General features: G+C 41.2%; 1 protein-coding gene across 4 annotated transcripts; it reads left to right on the forward strand.

The window, feature by feature from the left end:
• The first annotated feature begins 11 nt into the window (after positions 1-11).
• Positions 12-21,560, forward strand: HDAC11 (histone deacetylase 11). Of its 4 annotated transcripts, none has more exons than XM_072934955.1 (10): positions 12-148; positions 1,476-1,624; positions 3,645-3,745; positions 7,530-7,646; positions 9,666-9,708; positions 9,856-9,932; positions 11,084-11,146; positions 12,887-12,983; positions 15,724-15,902; positions 17,717-17,803. In XM_072934955.1, coding segments are annotated over exons 1-10 (900 nt in total). In that variant the 5' UTR covers positions 12-146; the 3' UTR covers positions 17,789-17,803. The 4 variants fall into 4 exon arrangements, with proteins under 4 accessions (XP_072791056.1, XP_030139451.4, XP_030139452.4 ...); XM_030283591.4 differs by lacking the exon at positions 17,717-17,803 and adding an exon at positions 19,660-21,560 and having other exon boundaries at positions 13-148; XM_030283592.4 differs by lacking the exons at positions 12-148; positions 17,717-17,803 and adding exons at positions 2,558-2,808; positions 19,660-21,560 and having other exon boundaries at positions 196-1,624.
• Positions 21,561-24,254: the final 2,694 nt, after the last annotated feature.

Below are 24,254 nucleotides of genomic sequence, written 5' to 3' on the forward strand. Positions count from 1 at the left end.
GCCCGAACCGCCGTGTGCCCGCCCGAACCGCCGTGTGCCCGCCCCGCGCCGCCGTGTGCCCGCCCCAGCCGCCGTGTGCCCGCCCCGCGCCGGGCGGTGCCGCGGCCGCGGCCGCCCCTTCCCTGCGCGGCCCGGCGGAGGCGGGGATGTGAGTACGGGCAGGGGGCGGCCGCGGGGCCCGGGGATAGCGGCGGCAGGGCTCGGCCTGCACGGCCCGGCCTCGGGGCCACCGAGCCGCAGGGCCGGGCTGGGGCTGCGGCGGCGCCCGGAGCCCCCGCGGGCCCGGCCTGACGCGGCCCGGCCGAGCCCCGCCCCGGCGGGAGGAGTCCCTGGAGCGGGGAGTCCCGCCGGGAACGCGGAGTCCCTGGAGCGGGGTGTCCCGCCGGGAACGCGGAGTCCCTGGGAGCGGGGAGTCCCGCCGCGAGCACCCCGGGCTCCGCAGGAATGCTGCTGCTTCCCAGCCGAGGCTCCGGGCCCCGCTGTCCCAGCACCTTCCCCAGAATCCGCCTTGTATCGCGGGGAGGGCCGCGGGAAGGCTCTGGGAGCCCTGGTTCTCAGTGTGGGCGGTGTGGGCTGCGGGTTCTGGGGAAAAACCTCCATTGTACTCGTGTTTCCTTTGGCTTGCTTCTAACAGGGTTTTCAAAGGATGTTTTTGAACATGTTCAGGCTGGAAATAAGGGTGTTTCTGTTTGTATTGTTCACCTGACAAAAAGACACTTGTGTCTTGCACAGTATGTGGCATAGCCTTTTCCATACTTGGCATTTCGGGGAGCAGGAGAGGCCTCGGCATCTGTTCTCTCCAGTGGCGAGAGTTTGGGGCACAGAAGGCAACCAGCAGGTGGTGGAGTAGGCTAAGTGTGAACACAGAATCCCATCTCAGCCTTGGTTTGTCCTCCTGACCCACGTGTGCACACTGGTGTCCACAGACAATTGGCGTTTGTGTTTGTAAACACAGAGCATTTAATAAATATTGCTGGATTTGTGAATAGCTTGTGAAGGAGGGCTGTGAGCTGGCTGTGATGTGTTTCCTGGTATTGGGAAAATAAAATTGTTTGGAGGGGTAGGCTAAGGAAAATATTGGTTAAGGGTTACAGGTGTGGCATCTGGTTCTGTCCTCTGCAAATAAAAACCTAAGGCTTATTAGGTTGCTCAGGTGGTCACAAAATAGTTTGTTGCTTTCTAGGAAAGGAGCATAGAAATCTTTCCAAGCTTCTGTTGTTAGAAGCATCATGGTTTGTGTTTTGATACAGAAATTAAAATAGTAGTCTAGTCTTAGTGCACCTTTGAAGGTAGAGGTGTTGATTGACACACCTGGAAAGACAAGGGGAGAGAACCAAATGTTGCCATTTTTCTGTTGGAATTACCATATTTTGAATTACCAAGTCGGTATTAGGGCTAATTTGTAACTTGAGCCTTCAGTGTCAAACTGGTAGATGGGTTTTGAAGTGGTGACTGGTGTGTGTTTGCTTGCCAAGGCCTCACAGGACGGAGCTGTACGAGGATCCCCCGTTGGGATGCTGGCCCATTGTGTATTCCCCAGACTACAACATCACCTTCATGGGACTTGAGAAGCTGCACCCCTTTGATGCAGGGAAATGGGGGAAAGTCATCAATTTTTTGAAAGGTAAAAACGTAACAAGGTGCCTTTTAAATCAACATTTGCACAAAATCTAAAGAAAATTACGTGGTTAGTACAGACTTGTGTTGGGCTTGAATTGCAGTGTGTGGCTTCCTATAGCCTTGTGCTTCCTGCCTTTACACCTGGTGTAGCAGGAGCTGGGGCATTCCTGTGGCTGGTGAAACACCAGGTGTTAATGATGATGTAACTTACTCAAGCTGGACTGCACACAGAGCTCCTCAGGCTGAGGGAGAAGTGCAGCTGTAGCACTTTATCCTTTCTTTAGCAGCCTCATCCTATTGCTCTGATAATGTTTAGAAAGAGCTTTGAGGCCCTTCTGGTACAGGCAGAGCTTTTTATGATGCTTTTAATTATTGCTGTTTAAACCATTTGTAGGATACAGGTAGAAATGCATTAATTTGTAGAGTACAGGTAGAAATGCATTAAGGAGATGAAAAGGTAAGAACCAGGGGCAGAATCAGGGCCTGTGAAATCTTGGCATCTCTTCATTTAAAACTTGCTCATCGAGGGTAAAAAAAAAAAAAAAGGCTTTTTCTCTTGCCAGGACAAAGGCTGTTGGTTGTCCCAAAGCCAGACCTCTTTTTCTGTGGTCCTAATGACTCCTTCAGCTGATGATCCTTTGCAGTTCAGGATTGCCCTTCCCACTGCAGGCTGACTTGTATTCTTTTAACTGAGGTGAAATAATTTTAACACTCTAATAACTTAGTAGCTGAGTTTTGGCTTTTTCCTCTACCAACCTTAAATAATTTAGTGCTGTGTTCCACAACAGTTTTCTTAATTGATCAGAACTTTTGCCTTTCTGTTTCTTCTGTGTAAAGCCTTTTCCTCCAGCTCTTTTTCTGTGACACGTCTATTGTCAAGTGTCTCAAGCTTTCACAGAAAACCAGTTTTCCCAATTGTTTCACTGTCCTTTGAAAGGAGGAAGAAGCCCCAGGATGCCCCAGAGCACTTGGTTTGCTGTGGCTGTGTAGCAATTCCTGGCAACAGCTGACCCTCCCCTGTGCCTTACCACTGAGCAGATCAGCAGCGAGCATCTTTGCAGAGTCCCTTCCTCCTGGAGAAGGAAGCTGGCAGCAGTTTGGCTCTGTTTGACACCACTGCATGAATGAATTGTTCTTCAAGCCTCAGTCAGGAGAAACAGAAGCTGGCCAAAACAAATGTTGTCGCAGGTGCTGTTCTTGTATAACACTTCAGAGCAAAATCTCTCACTTTTCAGAGTTGTTTTCTTTCTCCTCCAAGTATAAAATTAAATAAGAGTTACAGGCTTTGGAGGCTACAACTGTGCAGCAATTAAATATTAAAATTTGCCTGGGAAGATTGCTGGGATTCCTTATAGTTGTTGTTTGTAGTGATCATGTGCGCTCATTCTGAATTCTTGGAGGAACTTGCTCTTATGAAACTAAGTTTTAAAATAATCTTTCAGTCTCTAAGGATAAGAATTAGTAGCTGCTCTTTGTTTTTCCTTGAAATTAGACTGAGGTAGGGGGTAATAGAAATATCCTAATTAAGCTTATTTGCTTCTGTGAACATCCAAGCCATTACTTTGTTTTGAATTTTGATTTATTACTTTATTCTTCTGTGATTTAGGGGATTAAATCCTAGTATAAAGTGTGGGATTTCTTAAAGCATATTAAAATAATGGTGGCTATTTGATGGTGCAAGCACCAAGATTTCCCCAGTACACCAAGCCCTAAACTGTGAGGAGTTGTGTAATTCCAGTGTCTCTTCATCCTCTGTCCGTTCAGAGAAGAACTTCCCATGATCTTAGCACACTCTGAAAACTTCTGAACACTGTTTCTCAAATACATACCACCTGAACAGCTTACCTGTGACACAGCGGGTGTATTTGGAAAACTTGCAAACTCTGAGCAACCTAAAGTCATTCCAGCAGTAAATATGACAGAGGAAGTTACCACACCGAGGTCAGAGCAGAGTGTTTGGAGGGGGGGCATGGGGAGCTAAGCAGTGCTGTACAATGCCAATTTTTATTTCTCTCCTGTTGCAGAAGAAAAACTAATTGCAGATGACTTGATTGTGCAGGCACGGGAGGCTACTGATGAAGATCTCTTGGTTGTTCACACCAGGCGCTACCTTAATAAATTAAAGGTGCTGTATCTGTTCATATGTTTTTTCTGAAAACAGTCCAGAATGAGTGTCAGGGGCAGTGGATGTCTTGTACAGTTGTTTTAAATCACCTTACAGGTATAGAATGGTATCTGTTGATCACACTGATTACATTGTTACTGAGAATACTGAAAGAAAACCACAAAAATATTGGGCATTTCACACTACAGAGGGGTAAAAGAGGGTAAAGAGTGTCTACCATATTAAATAGGTGACCTGAAAGGATATTTCAGGGAAATTAAACATAGACAAAATTAGAATGTCTGAGATGTCAATAATATTCTTGTTAGTGCCAGGGTTTTCATGTTGAGCAGAGCAAGTTTTGTTGTGCTGTGATAAAATACAGTTCTGCAATTGAAAATACAATAGAAACCACTAACATGGGGGTACTTTGTTGGATGTTTTCCAATGCAGGGATTACTTTATGGGGTTTGGGGTTATGTGATCTTGACAGAGCATGTGTGTAGGGGTTCTGTGGTCAGTCTGTTGGGGGGGAAGTACCGTCTTCATTGTCAGACACTGCCTGGATCAGTGGAATATGGAGAGAGTCAAAAGTTTGGTGTAAGGACATAACCAAGCACATTCCCTGTTGTGAAGGTTTCCAGAGCCAGCTCACACAGGACCACGGGGGATGAAGAACATTCCTTGTATATTTCTAAAGGAAACGTCCATTTGTTTAACTTTGATGTAACTCTAAAGCATAAACATGTGAGATTTCTAGTTCTGAATCTATCCAGTCATCTGTGGGTGGAATTGGGTAGTAGATGAGTGCAGGTGACATTACTTTTACTTGGCAACTCTGCTTGGAGGGCAGAGAATGGATCTGTAAGAAAAAAGAATCTTCCATTTCGTCATTCAAAAGAAGTTATTTTGAGTTACCCATGCCCTTCCACAGTGGAGGAGTCCTTGGATTGCTATTTCTGGAATGTTTTATTTTTCTGTATAAGTGATCTGTTATTTTTGTGAACTTTTTCACTCTTAACTGCTTTTCTGAGTTCTCTTATGCTTCTTCATTCTGTGCTATGAAGTTACATGCAATTTCATGCATCATTAGATTTGATATTATTGCAGCTATTCTTGATATTGAAGTTTTATTCCTTAGAACCACCCACCTCTTTTTACTGGATCACTTCTTTGAAGCAGGGTTGAATGTGCATAGCTCAGATTGGAGTGCCATAATATTTTTAGTACCTATGGGATGGCTTCACTTGTATAACTTGTGCCTTGTGGTGAAGACCAGCACTGTTGTGTGTATCCAGATGGGATTAACTGGGTGTCTCCTCTCTCCCTTTTCTTGAGAGAATATTTCCTGCAAGTGTAGGAACTGGAAGATGTTGTATTGGTCACCCTAGCAGATTCCTGCCAAGCAGCAAAGATAAAAGTACTTAGCTGCAAAAGCAAAATAACATCCTAGACATGAAAAAGCCCTGTGAAAGCTCTTTATTGCCTCATCCAAAGTCTACTGTGCTATTTTTCTTTTAAATCCAGACAAATAGGTATAAATGGTATAGTTTTATATTAGATCAGCTGGAAAGATTACAAAGTTGCTTGCCTTTCTCAGAATGGCCAGGTCTCCTAAAATAATGGATCACTTGAGTGTTCATTTAAAATCTGAACATGAATTTGGTAGGAAATTGCCTACACTTGCAAGAGAAGGTGGTGATTGGTGTCTTAGCAGCAGCTGAAAGGCCAGCTGAGCCTTGGCAGAAGAGAAACAAAAAGGTGTGCACAAGGTACTTCTGCTGCTGGAAATTAGGTCTCTATTGGCAGGAAGGGTCCCCCTGTTTCCCTTCTCAGTTCTCACAACAAAGTCTGGCCTTTTGAATTGAGGTGATTCCCCCTCAGTTATTCCTCTGAAGAATTTAGATCTCTGAGGTAATGACTGGACTGTGGGTAGTTTGTTTGCAGTATTTTTCCACTTGCTATCTTTTTCTAGTGTTATGTAAAATAATGAATTTCTTGCGTGTCAGCATTCTGACCTTTGGGAAGGAGGTAGGCAATGAGGTCAGAGCCAGTTTCTGACTGTGCTTTTCCCTTTTTATTTATGAGAAGTTCTATGGTAACAAATGTGAACAAACACTGAAATGGAAATGCTGAGGATAAAGCTAGTCTGGGAATTTGTTGTGGGGAATGCTGGAAAACAAAACCAGCACACTGAAGAAAAAAAGCATAAAACATTCCACAGATTTTCAGTCACTAAGTGGAGAAGCATTTCCCTTCACCTGTAGCTGCCCTCTTGAACCCCCAGACTTTACTCCCAGTTGGTGACTCTCCCCATCTCTTGGAAATTGCTAATCCCAGTTCAGGCCCAGATGTGGGCAGTGAGTGGCAACAGGAGTGGCCCCAGCTGTGACCAGTGAGCCTGGGAGCCAAAACTCCCAGCACACCTGGACTTCTCACCTTCCCTTAAAAACCTGCAGCTGCATAATTGTTGGTTTGTGTCATGATTGCTCCCACTTCTCCCTGTTGACTTTAATCTTATTTTAGACTTTGTTAAAACTTTGCGATTATCATTCACATTTGAGTCAAATTCATTTTTTATCCAAATGTGATCTTTTCATTTCCATTTTAGAACAACAGGATTGAATATAGTTTTTAATAATGTGTTTGTTCAAAAGCTAAAATGTCTTGCAAAGGGGCTTTATCAAGATTGACTGTATTAAAAAATAATTAAAGCATCTTATGATGGACAGCTGATAAGATGGTAACAGAATAAAGTCTTGCAAATATAAAAGTAGAGAGATTTTGAAATTAACTGTTGGCAAAATATAGTTAGGGCTAAGGCACTTCATGAACAATGCCACCTCTTCACCTACCCAGTAGTACCTGATAATTGAAATATTGCTAACTGGAAAGTTATTTTGAGCATCAGAGGACCCTGAGATGAGGATGTGATTGCCTTGGTTCAAATTGCCCACCTGTACATGCTGCCAGCTGTGAACAGCTCAGGAGTGGGGCAGCCAGTGCCCTCAGTCTCATTACAGTTCCTAATGTTGCAGAAAATAGGATCTGTTCAGACTCTTTGTACATTGTGGCAAGTCCCTCAGTGTTTCAGTACTGGTTGGACAGGTATATTCTTGCTTGTGACTTAGGCTTTGAAATATATTTAGCAGTGTTATCACTGGTAGCAGTGTTAGTGGAAGTTCTTTGAAGTAATCAATGTGTTTGCAAAAAAAAAAGCATTTGCATATTGCAAATATTTTGTGTTCTAACCTTGAAGACTTTTGAACAAAATGTTTCCTTGAAACGTTTTCCAGAAGTGTTTAATATGCTAAATAAATTTTAATCAGTTCTCTATGCTAAAGTTTGTACTGTGTGTTCACTTAAGTGTTTGAAATTCTTAGTTCAATTATCTGTTTGTTTGTGTTTGCTTCTCCTTGATACATCCTTTTGATTCCACACAGGAATAGCTATTTCAGGTTTGAACAATATATCAAATGTAGATGAAGGGCATTTTACAATTCTTCCTCCCAATTTGAGGGATGTTATATTTTCTGCAATACTACCTTCCTGAAAAAGTGCTGATTTAATACAGTTTGATACTAAAATCTGGAAAGTGATTATTCTCATAGTTAAAAACTTGAGGATGGACCTGCTTAGAGGTCACTAATAAGAACTGGTGTGGTCACTTTCATCGAAAAATACTAAAACTCTTCCTAAGGACCTGTGAGCACCTTTTCAGTAAATAACAACTAATGAAAGAGCTAAGTGTCATCATCATCAATCCACAATACCTTAATTGGAACTCTCTTTTTTCCCTTTGCAGTGGTCATTTGTTGTGGCTACAATCACAGAAATTCCACCAGTTGCCTTTCTTCCCAATTTCATTGTTCAGAGAAAAGTTCTGAAACCTCTACGAACCCAGACAGGAGGAACAATAATGGTAAGGTGCTCTTGATCCACTTTTATCATGTTTAAATTTGCTCATTAAACACTGTAAATCTGTTGTGGTGTTTATATAGCTGAGATTGTCAGCCTTGGACAGTGCTGCCATGCCAGATACAGGAGCAGGGGTTACTGCAGCTCCTAGATGTCAAAGGTGAGTTAGGCTGGGAAATACGAAAGTTAAACCAACTTTTTAAAGGACTGTTTAAGGATTTGAATTCTGAAAGAACCAGCTGGGTTCTGGATAAGTCTTTAGATGTATTGCATTGTGGTGATAGGCCAGGTAACAAAAATGCTGCCTCCTTCAGTAGGCATGAACTGGCAAAAGTAGAGATGGGGAGGAGGGAGAAAGAATTTCATGTAGTTCAAGGTGCTTAAAAATATTTGGTTGTCACTCAGAGCAGGTCCTGCTGAGCAGAGACCTGCAGAGTTTCCTCTCATTACAGCCCTGCTATCACTGTAAGATTGTCACAGAAATGAAGGCATTGGTCTGAGAGAGGAACTTGGGAAGAGTTTAGAGCTTCCTGATGCTCTGCCTTGGATATTCTTGACAGGAGCTCATGTGTGTGAAGCCTTTTTCAGCTTGCTTCCAGCTAGGCAATACTTTTCTCAATGCTGGTGATGTTTTTCACTGTGCTGGTGTTACCTTTAACTCCCAGGTGTGTGTTCACCAGTTAGAAATGTGCTCATGTAGAGGAGGCACCTATCAATGGTCTGGTTTTTCTTACGGCTTCTGAAACACAGATGTCACTCCTGGGATTCATCTTGCACTTTGGGATTCGTTTTGAGGCCATGTGATGTTATTTTTACCTTTTTTTCTTTTCATTTTGAGGAAATAGGAGTGTACTTTAAAAGCAATTTTGATTCATCAGACAATAAAATTTATACAGTACAAGTCAGAAGTGCAATTTTCTGCTATTCCTGATGGGCTTGTTTATTACAAAAATTCCTGTTGAGTTTCTCTAGTTTTTAATGATATTTTCGCAATATGGGAAGATTGGGTTTTGGTGAGGAATCCCTAGGAAGTGTGATAAATCGTAGATAATGTGTTCTCCCTGGGACTTAATCGGTTTTATAGTTCAGAAACTGCAATCTTTCCCCAAGATCTAATTTGTGTAAGTTGGCATGATCATAGCAGGATCATGTTCACCATGCCAATAGTTTTCCTACTACTGAATTAAAACCGCTTCAATGTAACTATTGGTTAGAAATATATCATAACTGTCCAAACTTAATTTTGGATATGATGTGTAATTTTTTCTTTCCATGACTATGGACCAAAAAAAAAATCAAATTTAAATGTTTTATTTCCCCCCCCCCCTTTTTTTTTTCTACTTGTAACTAGTAATATCTTGAAGTAATATTACTTTTAACAGACCCGTTAAGGAATGCTACACTTAAATGCTTGTTTGACTCTTCCTGGCCAAAATAATCAGGATTTTCAGTTAAAAGCCTTGTGTATCTTTTTCTGTCAATACTTTCCGTTCCCTGAATGCCAGTTGAGTTCAAAGGAGAGATACAGGCATGGTTTTCCTGTACTGGAGGGGAAAAGATCAATAATAATCTATACCCCGATGTTCTATCATATAAAAATTGAAGAAACACCAGGACAGTTCACAATGGAGCACATGTCTGGTCCCATCCCCTGCTGGAACAATGGTTTTTTTATGTCTGTGCTCCAGGATTTTGAACTTACATTCCTCTATTAGTGCATCAACAGGAAGGACATCAGGAACTTCTTCATCATTTTTTACTCCTCCCAGCACTGCTCTTTCCCTTTTCCAGCTGCCAGAGAAGGAAATACAGATGAGTAGCAAATACTCTTTCAGCTCCTTATGCTGAGGGTAGTTTTGTTAGGGATTGTACTCAGGGATATGGTTCAGTGGCAAAAGATCTGAAAATTGCACAGGCATGTCAGAATGCCAGGAGTGGTTTGAGGTGGAAGTCGAAATTAAATGTTACCTCGTTCATTTATGGAATTGCAACTGTATTTTTTTTTGTTTTTTGTTTTTTTAAGGCAGGAAAGCTTGCTGTGGATAGAGGCTGGGCCATCAATGTGGGTGAGTACAAATTCATTGATACCCTAAATAGTGTGTTAAAAGCATCTGATTTTCATTTACATCTCTTTACAAAGCCCCTCAATGTTTTTAGTAGCTGGCTTTTGTTTAGTATGTAGCTTTTCACCTCTTCAATGTTTTCCTGTTCAGGGGGTGGTTTCCATCACTGCTCCAGTGACAAAGGGGGAGGATTTTGTGCATATGCTGACATCACACTGGCCATCAAGGTAAGAACTGCTCTTAAACCACTGTTTTCTGCTGTTTGTACAAATGGAGGAGAAATCCACTAATTTACATCCTAATAAGAGAGAAATTAAGCCATTTCTAGATGGGCAGGAATGGGGATTTGGAGAGCTGTAAAGTGGAATGGAAGAGTTGCAGGGATCAGAATTATCAAGGTAAACAGGCATCAGTGTAATTGCATTGATAATGTTGTCTTGCAAAAACCACTCCAAATCAAACCAGATGGATTTCTGATATCCTCAGTGATAATTCTCCTGGACATTCCATGTTGATTTCAGTGGTGACAGTCAAGACATGCAGAGACAAAAACCCCCTCTCTGAATCAAACTGCGCTGTACAGGGCTCAGACTGGTTCAGATTCATGAATAAAAGTGTGAGTGACTCCAAAATAGTCACCAAATGAGAATGAATACATTTGGTGTTTAGTTGTTGAATGGCTGAAGTAAAAGCCTTCTGCAATTAGGGCTTATTTTTATCGAATGAGCTATGGTATATTTGTATACTAGAATATTTATAACGTATCAGTAATAATCAAACACTAAAGAGCTCTAATGATTGCAGCACACCATGTGACATAACATCCTAATTTCTGTACGTGGTAATTTGCAGAAAAGTAATCCACAGTGTTCTTTTTTCACCTACCATTAAAATACAGATTGAGAAATTATAGTGGGTGACATTTCATACAAAATCTTTGGGTTTTACCATGTCTATATTAAAGATGGTAACTTAGCAGCAAAGTTAAGACTCAAAGAAGTAAAACCCATTTTTTTCTTCCCAGACAGAATAAGAAATTAATTCTGTCACTAAAAGTAGCTCTTAAGGCATGCAGTCTTTACATCAGCTTTTCCTAAACATTGAATTTTAAGTTGTTGCAGTTGGATGCTGTCACCATCAGCTCTGTGATCCTTGGGTGGGCCTGGCCTCCTTCTTTTGTCTGGTGGAAAGATATAGGGTTTTTATTTTAATAAAAATTACCTTTTTATGTCAAATAATGAGATGTAATATTAAACAAATAGATGTGCCCTACATTCAAATTCCAACAGTTATGCACTGTGCAATCTTTGAGCCTCCAGTTCAATATTTCATCTAACTTCATACATTTTTCCATGTTTTTCCTTGCTTATTTATGCAGTTCTTATTTGAGAGAGTACAAGGAGTGTCTAGAGCCACAATTATTGATCTGGATGCCCATCAGGTGAGTAGTTTGCCTGTGTTTAGTGCTGCAGATACTTTGCTTAAAATCAAAGTGTATGATAAACATCTTTTTTTAATACAAACATGAAATCACAGAATACAAAGTTAATCAGAGATGATGAAAAACTGTGAAGAGTTGATTCTTCAATGATTTTGAGGCCCAAAAGGTTCTTAAGCCAGTTTAATAAAATTAACTTGAGTTGCAGCTCCATCATGTGGCTGCATGTAAAATCCTTGCTGCGTTGCTCTCCCGTGAGAAACAAGGATCTCTCCAGGCACAATCCCAGCTGGTTCCCAATGCTTGGTCACTGCAGCAGCCTCTGCAGGGGAGGGATTTGACCTTCAGTGGTTTAATTTTAAGCCTAGCTTTGGGCTAATGAAGTACAGGATCCATCCCTCTTCACCTGGAGGAGTGATTTACTGTGGTACTGAGATCAAATCTCAGCTTTGGTGGGATTTGCAAAATAATTCCTGAGAGGACAGAAATGGTATTTTTAGAAAGGCAGTTAATGCACCAAAGTGATGTCCAGCCTGAGGCATTTCAGGTGATTTATTATGTGTAAAGAAACATTTTTACACAGTTCTGTGGCACTGAGGAAACCTAATGGCTGCAAGTTTTTAATCTTCTCTCATTTCTCTTACGTGTCCTAAAATCACCATGATATCAGGACATAGATTATGCAGTAGAAAGATGTTTTGTGTTCATGGTTCTCTTCAGCCTGTCTGTCAGGCCGTGGATTTGTTTTTTGCTATATGGGGGTAGTTTGGTTTTGAAAAGTTCTTGGAATGTATTTTGGTTTTCAGATGTGCTGGTAGTCTCAGTGTGCACCTCTCATAAGGAAATGGTTCCCCCAGAGGCTTTCGTATTCCTAGGGTTGTGTGCATGAACCATTTCTTTGTGGACCAAAGATGCTGAAGAAATAAGCGGAGTTGCCATTTGTCAGCATAAAAATGGAATTACAGCAGATGTATCTATGGAAATGTCTGTTTCTGTACTTAAGTGAAATTCTAGGGAAAGGGGCTGTGGTCCTTTATGATACACTGACTTGAACAAAAATTTTAGTGATTGCTGTGGTAAAATGATTTTTATATTAGTGAAAATAAGTGAGAGCCAAAAGAATAGTATTTAAATTCAGAAATGGGGAGGGGAAACTATTCGAAGCGTGAGTTTTCTCTCAAGCATCCCTCTGCACATTCAGTACAATTTTTTGTAGGGAATTTCTGGTGTAAGACTATTGGATTGTTAATGTTTTTGTAATTTTCCCAGGGAATATTTACCTCACTAAGGTTTGAGTTATCAGGAGAGCTGTAGTCTGCTTTATTTATTCATTAATTCTTACATAAGAATACTCAGTATTCCTGCAGCAGTTGAAAGTGACTTTTTCTTGCACAGTTGGAAGATGATAGATCTGTTTGGTGGTCACATTTGTTTTTGTGATGCTCTTGAGGACAATTAGCTTCTGATTTTTGCTTATTTTTCTTACATGTATAATGAGATCCATGCAAATTACCTTCAGAGAGACAAGGATTTTATTTGTGGTAATACATGCAGTCTTCAGAACGCTTCTGTCAAGCCCCCCAAAACTGCAGACCTCAAAATAATATCCAGGACTATAAATAAGAGAATGACACAGGAGTTCTGAATATTAAAACTTCTGTAGTGCTAATGACTCTAGAATTTTGCAATGTATTTAATTCTGTGTTGGCATGCTAGGAATAGCTAACTGTAAATTTCCTTCAGGGAAATGGCCATGAGAGGGACTTTATGGATGATCCTCGGGTTTATATTATGGATGCATACAATAGATATATTTACCCAGGTGATGGTTTTGCTAAACGTGAGTATAATCGAAATTCATCTTCCCAAATGTACCAGACCTACTGTGTTGTTATCTAACTTTTCTATTTACTATTAAACTTCCTTGCAACACTGTTACCTAGGTTTCTTTTTTTAATGATTTTTAATTTCACATCATTTCCACTGCTCACTATGATATATCGTAATAGTGTTCATGCTGTAGTGTTTTCCCACACTTCAGGAATGACATTTTGGAGTGCAGGATGTGGGGTGGTGTCAGTGGATGTTGTTGGCAGTCCATTCCAGAGCTTGGAGCAAGTTAAATGATTTGAAGAGAGTTGTTGGAACTTCATCTTTCCCTTACATTACATTTATGAGAGGATTAGCTGATACTGAGTAAAAAGGTTTCATGTTCTTTTGAGAGTGAAGTTGTAACATATTCAGGTGTTGCCTTGCCAGTAGAACTTGTTTGATAAGCATGAAGGAAACAATCTGCATCTGAATGTGTCACAAGGTAGGAAGCAAAGCAAGTCCCGGAACGGAAGGTAGAATTTAAAGTTGGGAAGTCCCTCTGAGGCTGAGTCCAACCATTCCTCCAGCACTGCCATCAGTGACCAGTGTCCCTAAATGCCACATCCACAGGGTTATATCCCTGCAGGAATGGGGACTTTCCCCTTCCGTATCATCCCCAGTTAAGAGCTGGTGCTTGATTTGGTTTGTTGTGATTTGTTTATCCCTGTTGTGATGTGTCTATTGTGTCTTGTGACCTGCCACAATTAATTAGTGGGACTTTGATAATGGTTAAATTGGAATGCAAAAGCCCCAAGTTTATTTGGTCTTTGATTCTATTACAATGTTATTTATTACAAGTTTAATCTGTTCACTGAGGCAGGGGGTGCTGGGGGAGTTGTTCTGCTGTTGGATTCCTTCAGTGATGCTGTTGTTCTGGAAAACCTACTTCATTTGGATTCTTGACAAGAGTTAGGTGCAGTGCATGTCACTGCCATCTTTTGTCTAGTAAAAATACAAAGAATTGTAGTACTTCAAGGTTTTAAGCTAAAATATGACAATTTAAAGCACACCATGTCTGGAAGCAGACAAATCACAAGCAAATATGGGGGAGTTTCCCCGAAGAAAAGCGTCCTTTTATTCATATATCACATGGCAGCATTTGAACAGATGGATTAAGACCAAAACAGAGTCAGTCCTTGCTAGCAAGTCTGAAGCACTGAGCTGCAGTACCACACTGAATTCCAGCCTTACCTATCTGCAGATGAAGGATGAGGTGCACAGGGCTGGGCCAGAGCCATGTGATTATGTAGTTCCTTGCACTTTGCATAAGAATTATGTCTATATAGGATTTTTGTGGCTAAGGTCCTTAAACCCTTTCCAATAGGTGACCAGGAAGAGATGGGATCACAGGGGGAATCTCCTTGTGGAGGGGCAGAGGCTTGAATGTGAGATTTTGGATCTTTGGGTAAATTCCAGCTGATGACTGTCTCCTTGGACTTCTGCCCGTTTTTTCCAGGTTTTAGTGCAGGAACCTCTTCAACACATTTTTTGCCCCATGGGCTTCATTAAGGAGGGGGGAAAAGGAGCAGCTCATCTTGCCAATGCTAAGCCATAAGCATATTGAGTCCCTAGGCAAAGCAGTGTGGAATTACACAGGCTCAGGAGGAGGAAGGAGGGATGAGGAATAGGACTGGTTCACTGAAGGGAAAATAGGAAAGGCTGAAACTCTGAGAAACCGTAAAGAAGCAAAAATATTTGCAACTAATGTTGATGCAATATAAAATAACAGGATGAAAAAGAAAAGCTTCACTGATGCTGAACAAAGATGTAAAGCAGAACAAAAGGCAGCAATCACAAGAGTAATTGTCATTCTGCGTGGAGGGTATTCTTGCACACTTGGTGGGGGCTGAATCCATATTTAAGATGTGAGACTCCACATCATTTAGTGTGAGAAAGAAGTCATGCCTTGGAACAGCTCTGGCATGGCTTTGATTAATTATGGGGTAGAGTCACTCATCCCTCCATAAAAGCACCCAAAACTCAGCTGCATAACTTTGGGTTTCTTTCCTTTACCTTCTCAGCCTTCATTTTCCACTTCTAATGCTTTATTAGAAGCATTAGAAATAATTTGATTTAAATTAAGAATTGATATTTGCTCTTCTGGTAGGATTACAGGGTAAGAACATTAAATGGAAAATTCTTGGGGCAAAGCTGAATCTTGTTATACATTCATAAAGCAGTTCACATAAATTCATGATCCCTTGCTGTGAAGTTTTGAGTGTTGTGATAAAAATAAAACATCTTCATAATTTCTCAGTGATATTTATCTTGTTTTTCCCCCAGCTGTTTACTCTGCAATAGCAGTTCATTGTTGCCTTTGCTTTATGCTTTATTTAGGTTACTTTTAAGTTAATAATTTTCTGTATGATTTCTCTGCTGATTAGTGACTGGACTTGCAGATCAGCTGTTTTTCAATAACGTTTTCCATTTGCATCTCAGATTGGTTTTTTTTGTCCTGCATCTAATTTTCTCTCTTCAATGGACTTTTTTCAAGGTCATTGTGCTTTACATTTGCTGAGAAAACAAACAGTTGAATAGTTTTCTTTAATTCTTTTATGTTTATTAATCCTTTAATGTTTCTGTGAAAATCCAGTGTATTGAGAGAGCTTCCAAAAATGTAATTTTTTTTGCTTGCTTACCTAAATTGTGCATTTTCTTTCAGAGCAATGCTTTGTTTATTGAGCCGTGCTTGCTTTGTTGTCCCTCAGGTGCCATAAAACGCAAAGTGGAACTGGAGTGGGGCACAGAGGACACCGAGTACCTGCAGAAGGTGCACACCCACGTGGAGGGAGCCCTGAATGAATTCAAGCCTGACATCGTTGTTTACAATGCTGGCACGGACGTTCTGGACGGGGATCCCCTGGGAGGCCTGGCCATTTCCCCCCAGGTAGGTGACCTGCAGCTCCCCAGGCTGTCCTGTCACAACACACAGCTCCCTTGCCTCCTCTCCCTCCTCTCTGTGGCAGCAGCTCTCTCCACAGAGAGAAGACACAGGTCTCCCAGGCATTTTCCTGGGGAAGGCTGTGAGAAGATCAGAGAAAAGAATGAGAAACAATTCTTATCTTCACTTGCTGCACCTCTTGTTGTGCACAGTGGAATGTGTTATGGAGATTGTTTACCAAAGGGTGATTTCTTGACTGGTCATTGGTGATGGTGTTTGGATTGATTGACCAATCTAGTCTGAGTGTATTGGACTGGCTGTAAGTGTGATGGGTTTCTCTGATCAGCCTTCTGCAATCATGGAGTCAGTGCTAATTATTACTTGGCTGGGGGCTTGCAGTGACATCTCTTCCTTCTTGTCTCTCCTGAGTCTGAATATTTTCGTTCTTCTGGTGCCTGTTCCAGTATCATTCATCTTCTCTCTAAAATACACTGATTGCCAAAACCCAAACAGTAACCAGAGAGACATATTTGCACACTTCACCTGACTTCTATTTTCCCTGCTTGGTTTGTTCTTTCTGTGGTTCTTTTTTCCCCTCACATGTCACATTTTGCAATGTATTTCTTTGTCACCTGCCCCCAGTGTGTATCTTACACTTAATTCTTCTGTAGCACTCCCAGCTGTTTTAAACTACCTTCATGGTTATATCAATTCCGTGCAGCCTGGCTGTGTATTCTCAGCAAATGAACAGTTATTTTTCTTTTCCTGATATTTTTCTTTAGATACCATTTACTTTCCTCGGTTTGCTACCAGACTTAAATTTTGGTTTATTATGTAAAGTTTCATAGAAACTTTACAGAATAAACCAAATTTTCTTTTCTTAAAGTAAGCAAAAATTTGCTGTCCTCTTATTTCCTTCATGAGTTTTTGTGATTCCTTCTCTGACAGTTCTTCTGTGCTATCTCTCTCCTGTTTCACATTTAGGTCTCTTTAATGGCCACCAGATCAATACAGAAAAGTGCTTGTTTGATCTGTGAGCTCTCAGATTCCCCTCTCTGAGGCCCCAGTTAGTCTGTTCAGTTTGAAGTCTGTTCAGTTCTCTTGCATGAAGGAAGAGCTAAGGGGCTTGGACTTGGTTGGGACCTTGGAGAGTAGATGGCCTGAGGTGTCAGGTGGGGTTTGGTGAAGCAGAGCCCTCTGGAGAGCAGTGGATCCAAGGGAAGTGAAGTGGCAGCTTGGTCATAGGGAGATACTTCGGATTTGCCTCTAAAAAAACCCCAAATTTCTGCACTTTGATAAAGAGCAGCGTTAACTGCCAAGAAAAATGAGTTGCTGTAGCTTGCTGGGTTCTGTGCAGACACAGAATGTGAGGATGGGGGAAGAAAGGTGAAGCAACTTCCCTGGCCATGAGGAGAGGTGAAAGGCATTCTCTGCAGGGCTGGAGGCAGCTCTGACCTTTAGTATCTGCTCTGAGGGCAGGGTTCTTGTCTCTGGTGTGCAGGCTTGAAATCCCAGTGCTGGAAAGGCATCATGCCATCATTTGAAGGGAGTCCCTCCCTTCAAAGGTCCTTAGTCCAAACTTCAGTTCTGCTCCTGAAGATGTCACTTGTGTTTTAAGCTCCTGCTGCAGTGTTAGTTATGCTCAGAATGGGGCTCCTGAGAGTGCTCTGAGTGACGGTTTCCTGGTTCATGAGGCTGTAAAAAAGCCTGTGGTGCATCAGCTGAGTCCCTCTTCCCTTTGTTTGGAAGTGGGATCTGTGCCAGGCTGTCTTCCACAGTAATGTGGGAAAAAGCCCATGTTTTCCCCTCATCTCCTGCAGGCTCCCCCTGGAGCTGCTGGAGCAGTGAGGCTCCCGAGAGCAGGGGTTGCTTCCAGTTCTGGTGTGGGGTAAGTCCTGCCTCCACTGCTGGGTCCCCAGGGCCCTGCAGCTCCTTCTGTAATTTTGTTGCTGTCTTTAAGGATCTGTTTCTAATAGAATTCTTCGCTTTCTTTTGTCTTACTGTTCATTTGTTATTCCTGGTTCTTTCCCAGGGCTGTGTCAGACTGTGTGGCGAACAACATTCTTGGATGGTTTTACGAGATACTTTTTTTCTGCTACATTTGTATTTTATTCTTTCCCATCTGTTTGTAGTCCAATTAATAGCAGGGTGTTATTTACTGATGTCTTCCACTCTTCCTGTAACCAGCCTGAGCAATGCATGTTCATTTTGACACACTTCTGCTGCTGCTTCTTGAATTCTTTGGTTTTGCATTTGATTGCATTGTGATGCCTTTTGCCTTCACCACCTTTGCAGTTATTTAAGTTTTGAGCTGTCCATTGTAAGCTGTTGTCGGTTGTTGTAGGACGGATGGAGACGAGAGATCCCTGCAGCCAGGGCTTGGAACTCGGGTTTATGGCAAAGGGTGCGGGTGCAGGGCCCTGCTTGGAGCTGCCAGCCTCAGCTCAGAGCAGGCCCAAAAGAGCAAAGTTGCCGTTACAATACCATAAATCTTCTTCTCTGCTGAATATTCCAATTTTCACTAACCGATCTAGTACAAGATACAAATCCTATAGCATTTACATACAGCCTATAAGAATGATTACATTGCCATACTGTGTTACATTTTAAACCCTAAAAACTACTCTTTAGACTCCTTCTGCTAAGCTAGTAGGGTCTGCTCTGACCCTTGGACCTGTCTGCAAGCGGAGGGTATTGTTTCATCAAAAGGGGATTACCTTCAGCCGGCCATACTATTGTTTTCCAGTTGTTCAGCAACCAAGGCTTGGTATCTCAAAGCTTGCTTTCATTTCAATCTTGCTTATAGTTTTCCATATTCTCAAAATCTTTTGCCAGGCAATCATATTTATAAGGCTTTCCTGTTTCATCTTTCCCACCAAGTTGTGTTGCAAGTTTTTTGGGTGGTTTTTTTGGGTTTTTTTGAGGAGTTCTAATGAGTTGTATGTATCTGGAACTCTTCTTTTACAAAAGTAGATTTAAATTCTGTTCTCGCTCATTCCTGAAGTATTTTTCACCCTCATGTGCTTATTTCAAACCCAGAAGAGTCAACTCTGCTCTTGCCTGGATTCAATGACAGTCCAGCACCTCTTGGTCAGCAGTCTTTGTTATTTTTCAATTCCATACCCTTTTAGTAAGAAATTACTTAGAATTTATTTTCTTTTTATGGATTTGCTATTGCTTACATTTTACAACTTCCCCTTCAGCTATAGATTCTTGTTGCATTAACCACAGGCTCTTATTGCAGAAACTGGTACTTAAAATTCAGCCAGCAATTGTGAATGTGTAAAACTTGATTTGAATTTTGGGCTTTTCTGTAGGATTGTGAAATTTTGATCAAGTTACTAAACTTTTGACAGACGGTGCTGTGCAAGTTGAGCACAAATCAAAGCATTGTGAATTCAGAGAGTCTTTCCTAGTCTCAATTCCTCACCTGGGAAGTAGGTGTCAAATTTGCAATCAGTTTAAACTTTGTGACCTTTGAGTTGGAGTTCTTGTAGGAATTTGTACTAAAGACTTTTATCTGTGGTGTCCTCTAAAACAAGCCAAGGATATTTGCTTTGCTGGAGGTTTTTGTGAATGGGTTTTTTTAACGATTTGGCATGCAAAGCAGCTAACAGGACTTCTAAATGAATTTTTAATTGCTCCTGTAAGCTGTAAGGCTTAAACACTTAGCAAGCATCCAATACCCTAAATCCACAAACCACAGGTTAGAAGTGAAGCATCGTGTTGCTGTTGTTTATTTTTTGCTGTGGTGGCCTTGCAGGGCATTGTGAAGAGGGACGAGGTGGTGTTCAGGGCTGCCAGGAGCCGCGGGGTGCCTGTGCTGATGGTGACGTCCGGCGGGTACCAGAAGAGGACGGCGCGGATCATCGCCGACTCCATCCTCAACCTGCACGGCCTGGGGCTCCTGGGCAGGGAGCGCCCAGCCTGGGCTCCTGGCAGCCCCAGCCTGGACCCCCTGCTCACAGACTCTGCCAAGGACTTGAGCAACTTGTCCCTGCAGTGACAGGTCACTGAGTGTTGGTCACATAACCCAGAGGCAATACAGAGTAACTCTGTCTCACTCCTGAATTTATCCTGAGCTAAGGCAACACATCCTTTTAAACTAATTGTGAGATATGCACTCAAGGATACTGTCTTTGTGTCTAATATTGCTGTAGAAAGCTTAACTTGCTTCTCTGATTAAAGAATATGAGTATGGGGTGGGGGGAGTCTGTTCTTTTGGAAGTACTATGCAGTTGGTATCCAAAGACTGTCCCAGACCTGTTTCAGATGGTGCAGCATGGTCTGAGGTGGGAGGAATATGGACTAAAACTACTGTTTTATGGGGTTTTTTCAATACTGCATTTTATTTATTGCTTTTAAAATTGAAATACTGTTATAAAACGAGTTCTGTGCAGACTTCAACTGTCAGTTTAACAATAAAGGGAAGTGCAATACTGTAAAAGCCAGGGCAGTTTGTTTATGGCTTTGAAGCCGAAGCAGTTAGAAGGAATGTTAGTAAATTCATAGTTTATTCCTGTTGTTGATAGTGACTTAAATCTTGCTCATAAACACCTTGTGAAATAGAATAGGAAACACCTTTGGCTCCATATGCAAATGAGCCATAAGGGCTCACCATTACCAGTCTGGTGTTCCAAATGAGCTCTGCATGTGATAGGCAGTAGTTCCTATGCACTGTAACTCACAGATAGAGAAACTACAGTCCGATGGAAGCTGATCTTACAGTTCTCAGCATCCCTGCAGAAAAAATCATGTAGAAATATAGGCTATCTTATTATTGCCAGCTTGCCATGTATGAAACAGCAAGGAGTAGATTTAAATTATTTTTCCCCAACTACTGCTGTTTTTCACTGGCTCAGAGATCAATGGTACTTCTAGTTGCAATCATAGTTGGTAAGCAAATCCTTCATTTTTCTTGTTCATTGAGGAATGCAGTGACATCTCTACATTAAGATAATGTGCTAACTTTATGTGGAGCTTTTAGGAGGATTTCAGAAAAAAATAGTGTATTCAAAGCAAATTCAGTTGCACTACCTGGGAAGTTTGGCTTTGTTCAAGTTGGTATATTTTGCATTAGGTACTATTTGTAGCAGTGGGTTGTAAATGTATTAAACTGTATATTTTGCAAGAGCTTTTATAACTTTCACTGATTTGTACTACAAGTTTTATGTTGTATTAAGGTTGGAGCTGCCCTGTGAGGGAGCACCAGGATTTTCCTTGTAGTAGAGTTGTTGTGTAAACTGTTTAAGGAATGTTTAATTCTAATCCTAATACTTACCTCATTTAGTGTTCATGTTTAGATCATGGGGTTTGTCCATTGTATGAATTGCACAACTGCTATAAATACCTGCTTTAAACCAGATCTGACCTATTGCACTAAGCTTGAGTTGCTACACTGGGATTAAAGAGCACTTTTAAATTTCTTACTAGAACGACCATCAGAGTATGACTAATGTTGAGATTTAGTTTTTCTATACTGTTTGACATTACTGAAAGATGTTGTTATTCTTTCATATAATTCTTATAAAATTCTAGATTACATTTCTATGAACTAAACCCCCGTCATAGCACCATATGGTCTTTCCCCAAACATTTGCTGTCTGTGTTAACATGTTTCTATAATTTACTCTCAGTGGAGATTAAAATTATGTTGAAAAATGACGACTGACTTCTTGTCACTTCACATGGATCTTAGCTGTCAAAAAGCTTGACTGGAGCAGTTTATTGAAAAGACAAGAAGATGTACTTTTCATATTTAAAATGTGTCTGAAACTACAGTGAGTCTCAAGGATGAGTAGTACAAGGTTCGTCAGCAGCTTCTCTGAGAGTTCAGTGGTGACTCCTTGAAGAGAGCTTGCAAGTTTTGTGTTCAAATACTTTTTGAGATGTCATTATAAGGGTTAAAGTCCCAAGTTCTAAATCCCAAGTTCTATTTCATTACCTACCTTGTAAGTCCTAATCCAAGTATTTTAGTATTATAGGTGTTAAACTGGTAACTGAGCTTCTGATAAGGCTGCAGTAGTTTTAGAGGCTTTTTATAAATCAGTATCTTTTCAGAGATCTGAATGTTTGCAGCAGAGCCTGCTGGCTCTCAGGCTCACCTGTGAAATTTCTGATAAGCAGCAGACACATTGACTGCATTTCAGTGTTCATTGTAAAGTTACAAATGGAAAACATACCACTCATTCATATTTTCAAAAATGTGGTGTCTTAATACAGAAAAGGAAGAACACTGTGTGTGGAATTTTATCTTTAAAAGTTCCTGTATCTTACCAGATAGATATACATATATATATGGTATTCTGTGCTTTAATTGGTTTCCTCTGCTGCAGTCATCTCTGTTAGATGAATAAATCAGTGCACAATGCTTTCAAAAGATGCAATTAATAATCATGAGCTGTTTCAATGGACTGTAAATATGACTGGTCGTGTAGGCTATCACAAAAATTATATAGGAGCTAGAGACATGCCAGGGCCTGAGGAACTGGAGTCTGACAGCTGGAGAGTGTTTGAACTACCAGTAAATAACTCATGAAGGGAAAGGGAGGATGCAAATGCTAGAAAATATTTTTTTTTTTGGCGAGAGGTTTCCAGAGGAAAATTGGCTTGACCTATATAAAAAAGATATACATTTCACTAAGCCATTTTAGTGTTAAAAACCATTTCACCTGTTTACATTTCCTTTGAGTATTTTCTCATGAAGTGCAGAGCTGTGCTGCAGGTGACCAAGATGCACAACCTCTCCGTATTTCTTTACAGACACAAGCAGAGGCAGTGAAACTCTGGGTCTGACTGTGTAGGAGTTAAAGAGGAAACTACTGCTGGGGTCTGTATGTGTAAATCTATTTATTCTGCACTGCATGGGGATGATTTAAAGGTTTCACCTGCCACCAAGGATTGGATTGACTCCTTCTTGCAGAAGAGGATGGTGAGGCAACTTCTTGAGCTTTTTGCCACCAAATACCCTGAACCCAGCATTCCCAGGCCAATTTATAGCCAGAAGTCTCTAATGTGTAAGCACAGCACCGAATTTAGAGAGGAATACAGGCTTGTTCCTTCTTCAGGTTTCTTGAGCTTGCCTTGTTTTTTACCAGTTCAAGGCAAACAATAGCCTTCATTGTCCTGAAGATAAAAGCTGGGAGAGAATGTGTCTGAGAGGAATGAGGCTGCTAATGAAGCATGTGATGGTCGAGTTGTCAGCTAATTATCTTTTCCATCTGTTACCTAATAGAATTCTGCAACACTGGGATTTAAGGTTTGTCAAGTTCTGCTGTCTTTCACTCTAAACCTGGACATGTCTGCCAAGGCTAACAATGAAATGAGCATATTAAGATAATAAATCTCCAGTGAGCAGCCTGAGTTATTTATATTGGATGAACAAGGCTGCAAGTAGAACTGGGGTGTCTTTTGGGTTGCTGGAGGTGGGAATGCTTTAAGAATTGAATACTTTCATAGTTAGCTTTAGCTGTGGGAATGTTTGAGCTTGAGACATGAAAGAATGCAGACCTTTCAAAATATGGTATGTGAGAAAAATGTGCTATTTAGTGTTTCTATTTCCATAGAGGAAATAGCAATGCTCTGCTTGAAATAAATAATAAATTTCCTTTAAACTCAGTCAAATGATGATCAGGGAAACAAGTTTCCTCTCAACCCCCGTCAAAGAAGCTGAAGGCAAAGTTGGGTGTCTGAAAGCTATCTGTTACCTACAGGACACAGTTCCATTATTCACTGAGAGGAGGGTTGCAGTTTTCCTCTTTAGAAAGGCTATTTTTTTTTTTTTTAACAGGCCTAGAATAAGAGATAGAAGTGTTTGTCAAATTCATAAAAAAATTGACAGACTCTGAATTGGGTGTGTGGTTGCTGCGCTGTCAGACCAGTTGTAAGCATGACTCAGTCTTGGACAAACTCACACCTTTTCCTTCAACAGAGAAGTGAGGAGCAGTATCATCAGCGTTGCTACTTTTGAGCAGTTTGGCTCTGTTTGAAATTGCAGAATTCCAGAACAGTTTGGGTTGGAAGGACCTCTAAGCTCATCCAGTGCCATCCCCTGCCATGGGTAGGGACATCTTCCCCTGTCCCGTGGTGCTCCAAGACCTGTCCAGCCTGGCCCTGAAGTGCATGAGGTTCGGCATGCAATAAATACATCTTTCCAACCTCACATCATACAGAAACGTGGCAGGAAAAGGCCATTTTGGTTCTTCTGTTACCATGAAATGCATCTTGAGCTCTCTGTGTAGCACTAAACCTGGAAATAACTGAGAAGAACCTTTGATAGGACAAGGAGAATAATGCAGAACAATCCCTGGGTGCAAATCAGGGCTTGGAATAAATACAGCTAAAGCAATAATTATCGCT

Source organism: Taeniopygia guttata, chromosome 12 (assembly GCF_048771995.1).
Source record: "Taeniopygia guttata chromosome 12, bTaeGut7.mat, whole genome shotgun sequence".
Classification (NCBI taxonomy): Eukaryota; Metazoa; Chordata; class Aves; order Passeriformes; family Estrildidae; genus Taeniopygia; species Taeniopygia guttata.

Bases quoted from the DNA above. Each gene is read 5' to 3' on its own strand.
- HDAC11 (XM_030283591.4), top strand. The intron at 1,625-3,644 runs GTAAAAACGTAA...CTCCTGTTGCAG, and splicing joins AGTCATCAATTTTTTGAAAG to AAGAAAAACTAATTGCAGAT. The intron at 7,647-9,665 runs GTAAGGTGCTCT...TGTTTTTTTAAG, and splicing joins AGACAGGAGGAACAATAATG to GCAGGAAAGCTTGCTGTGGA.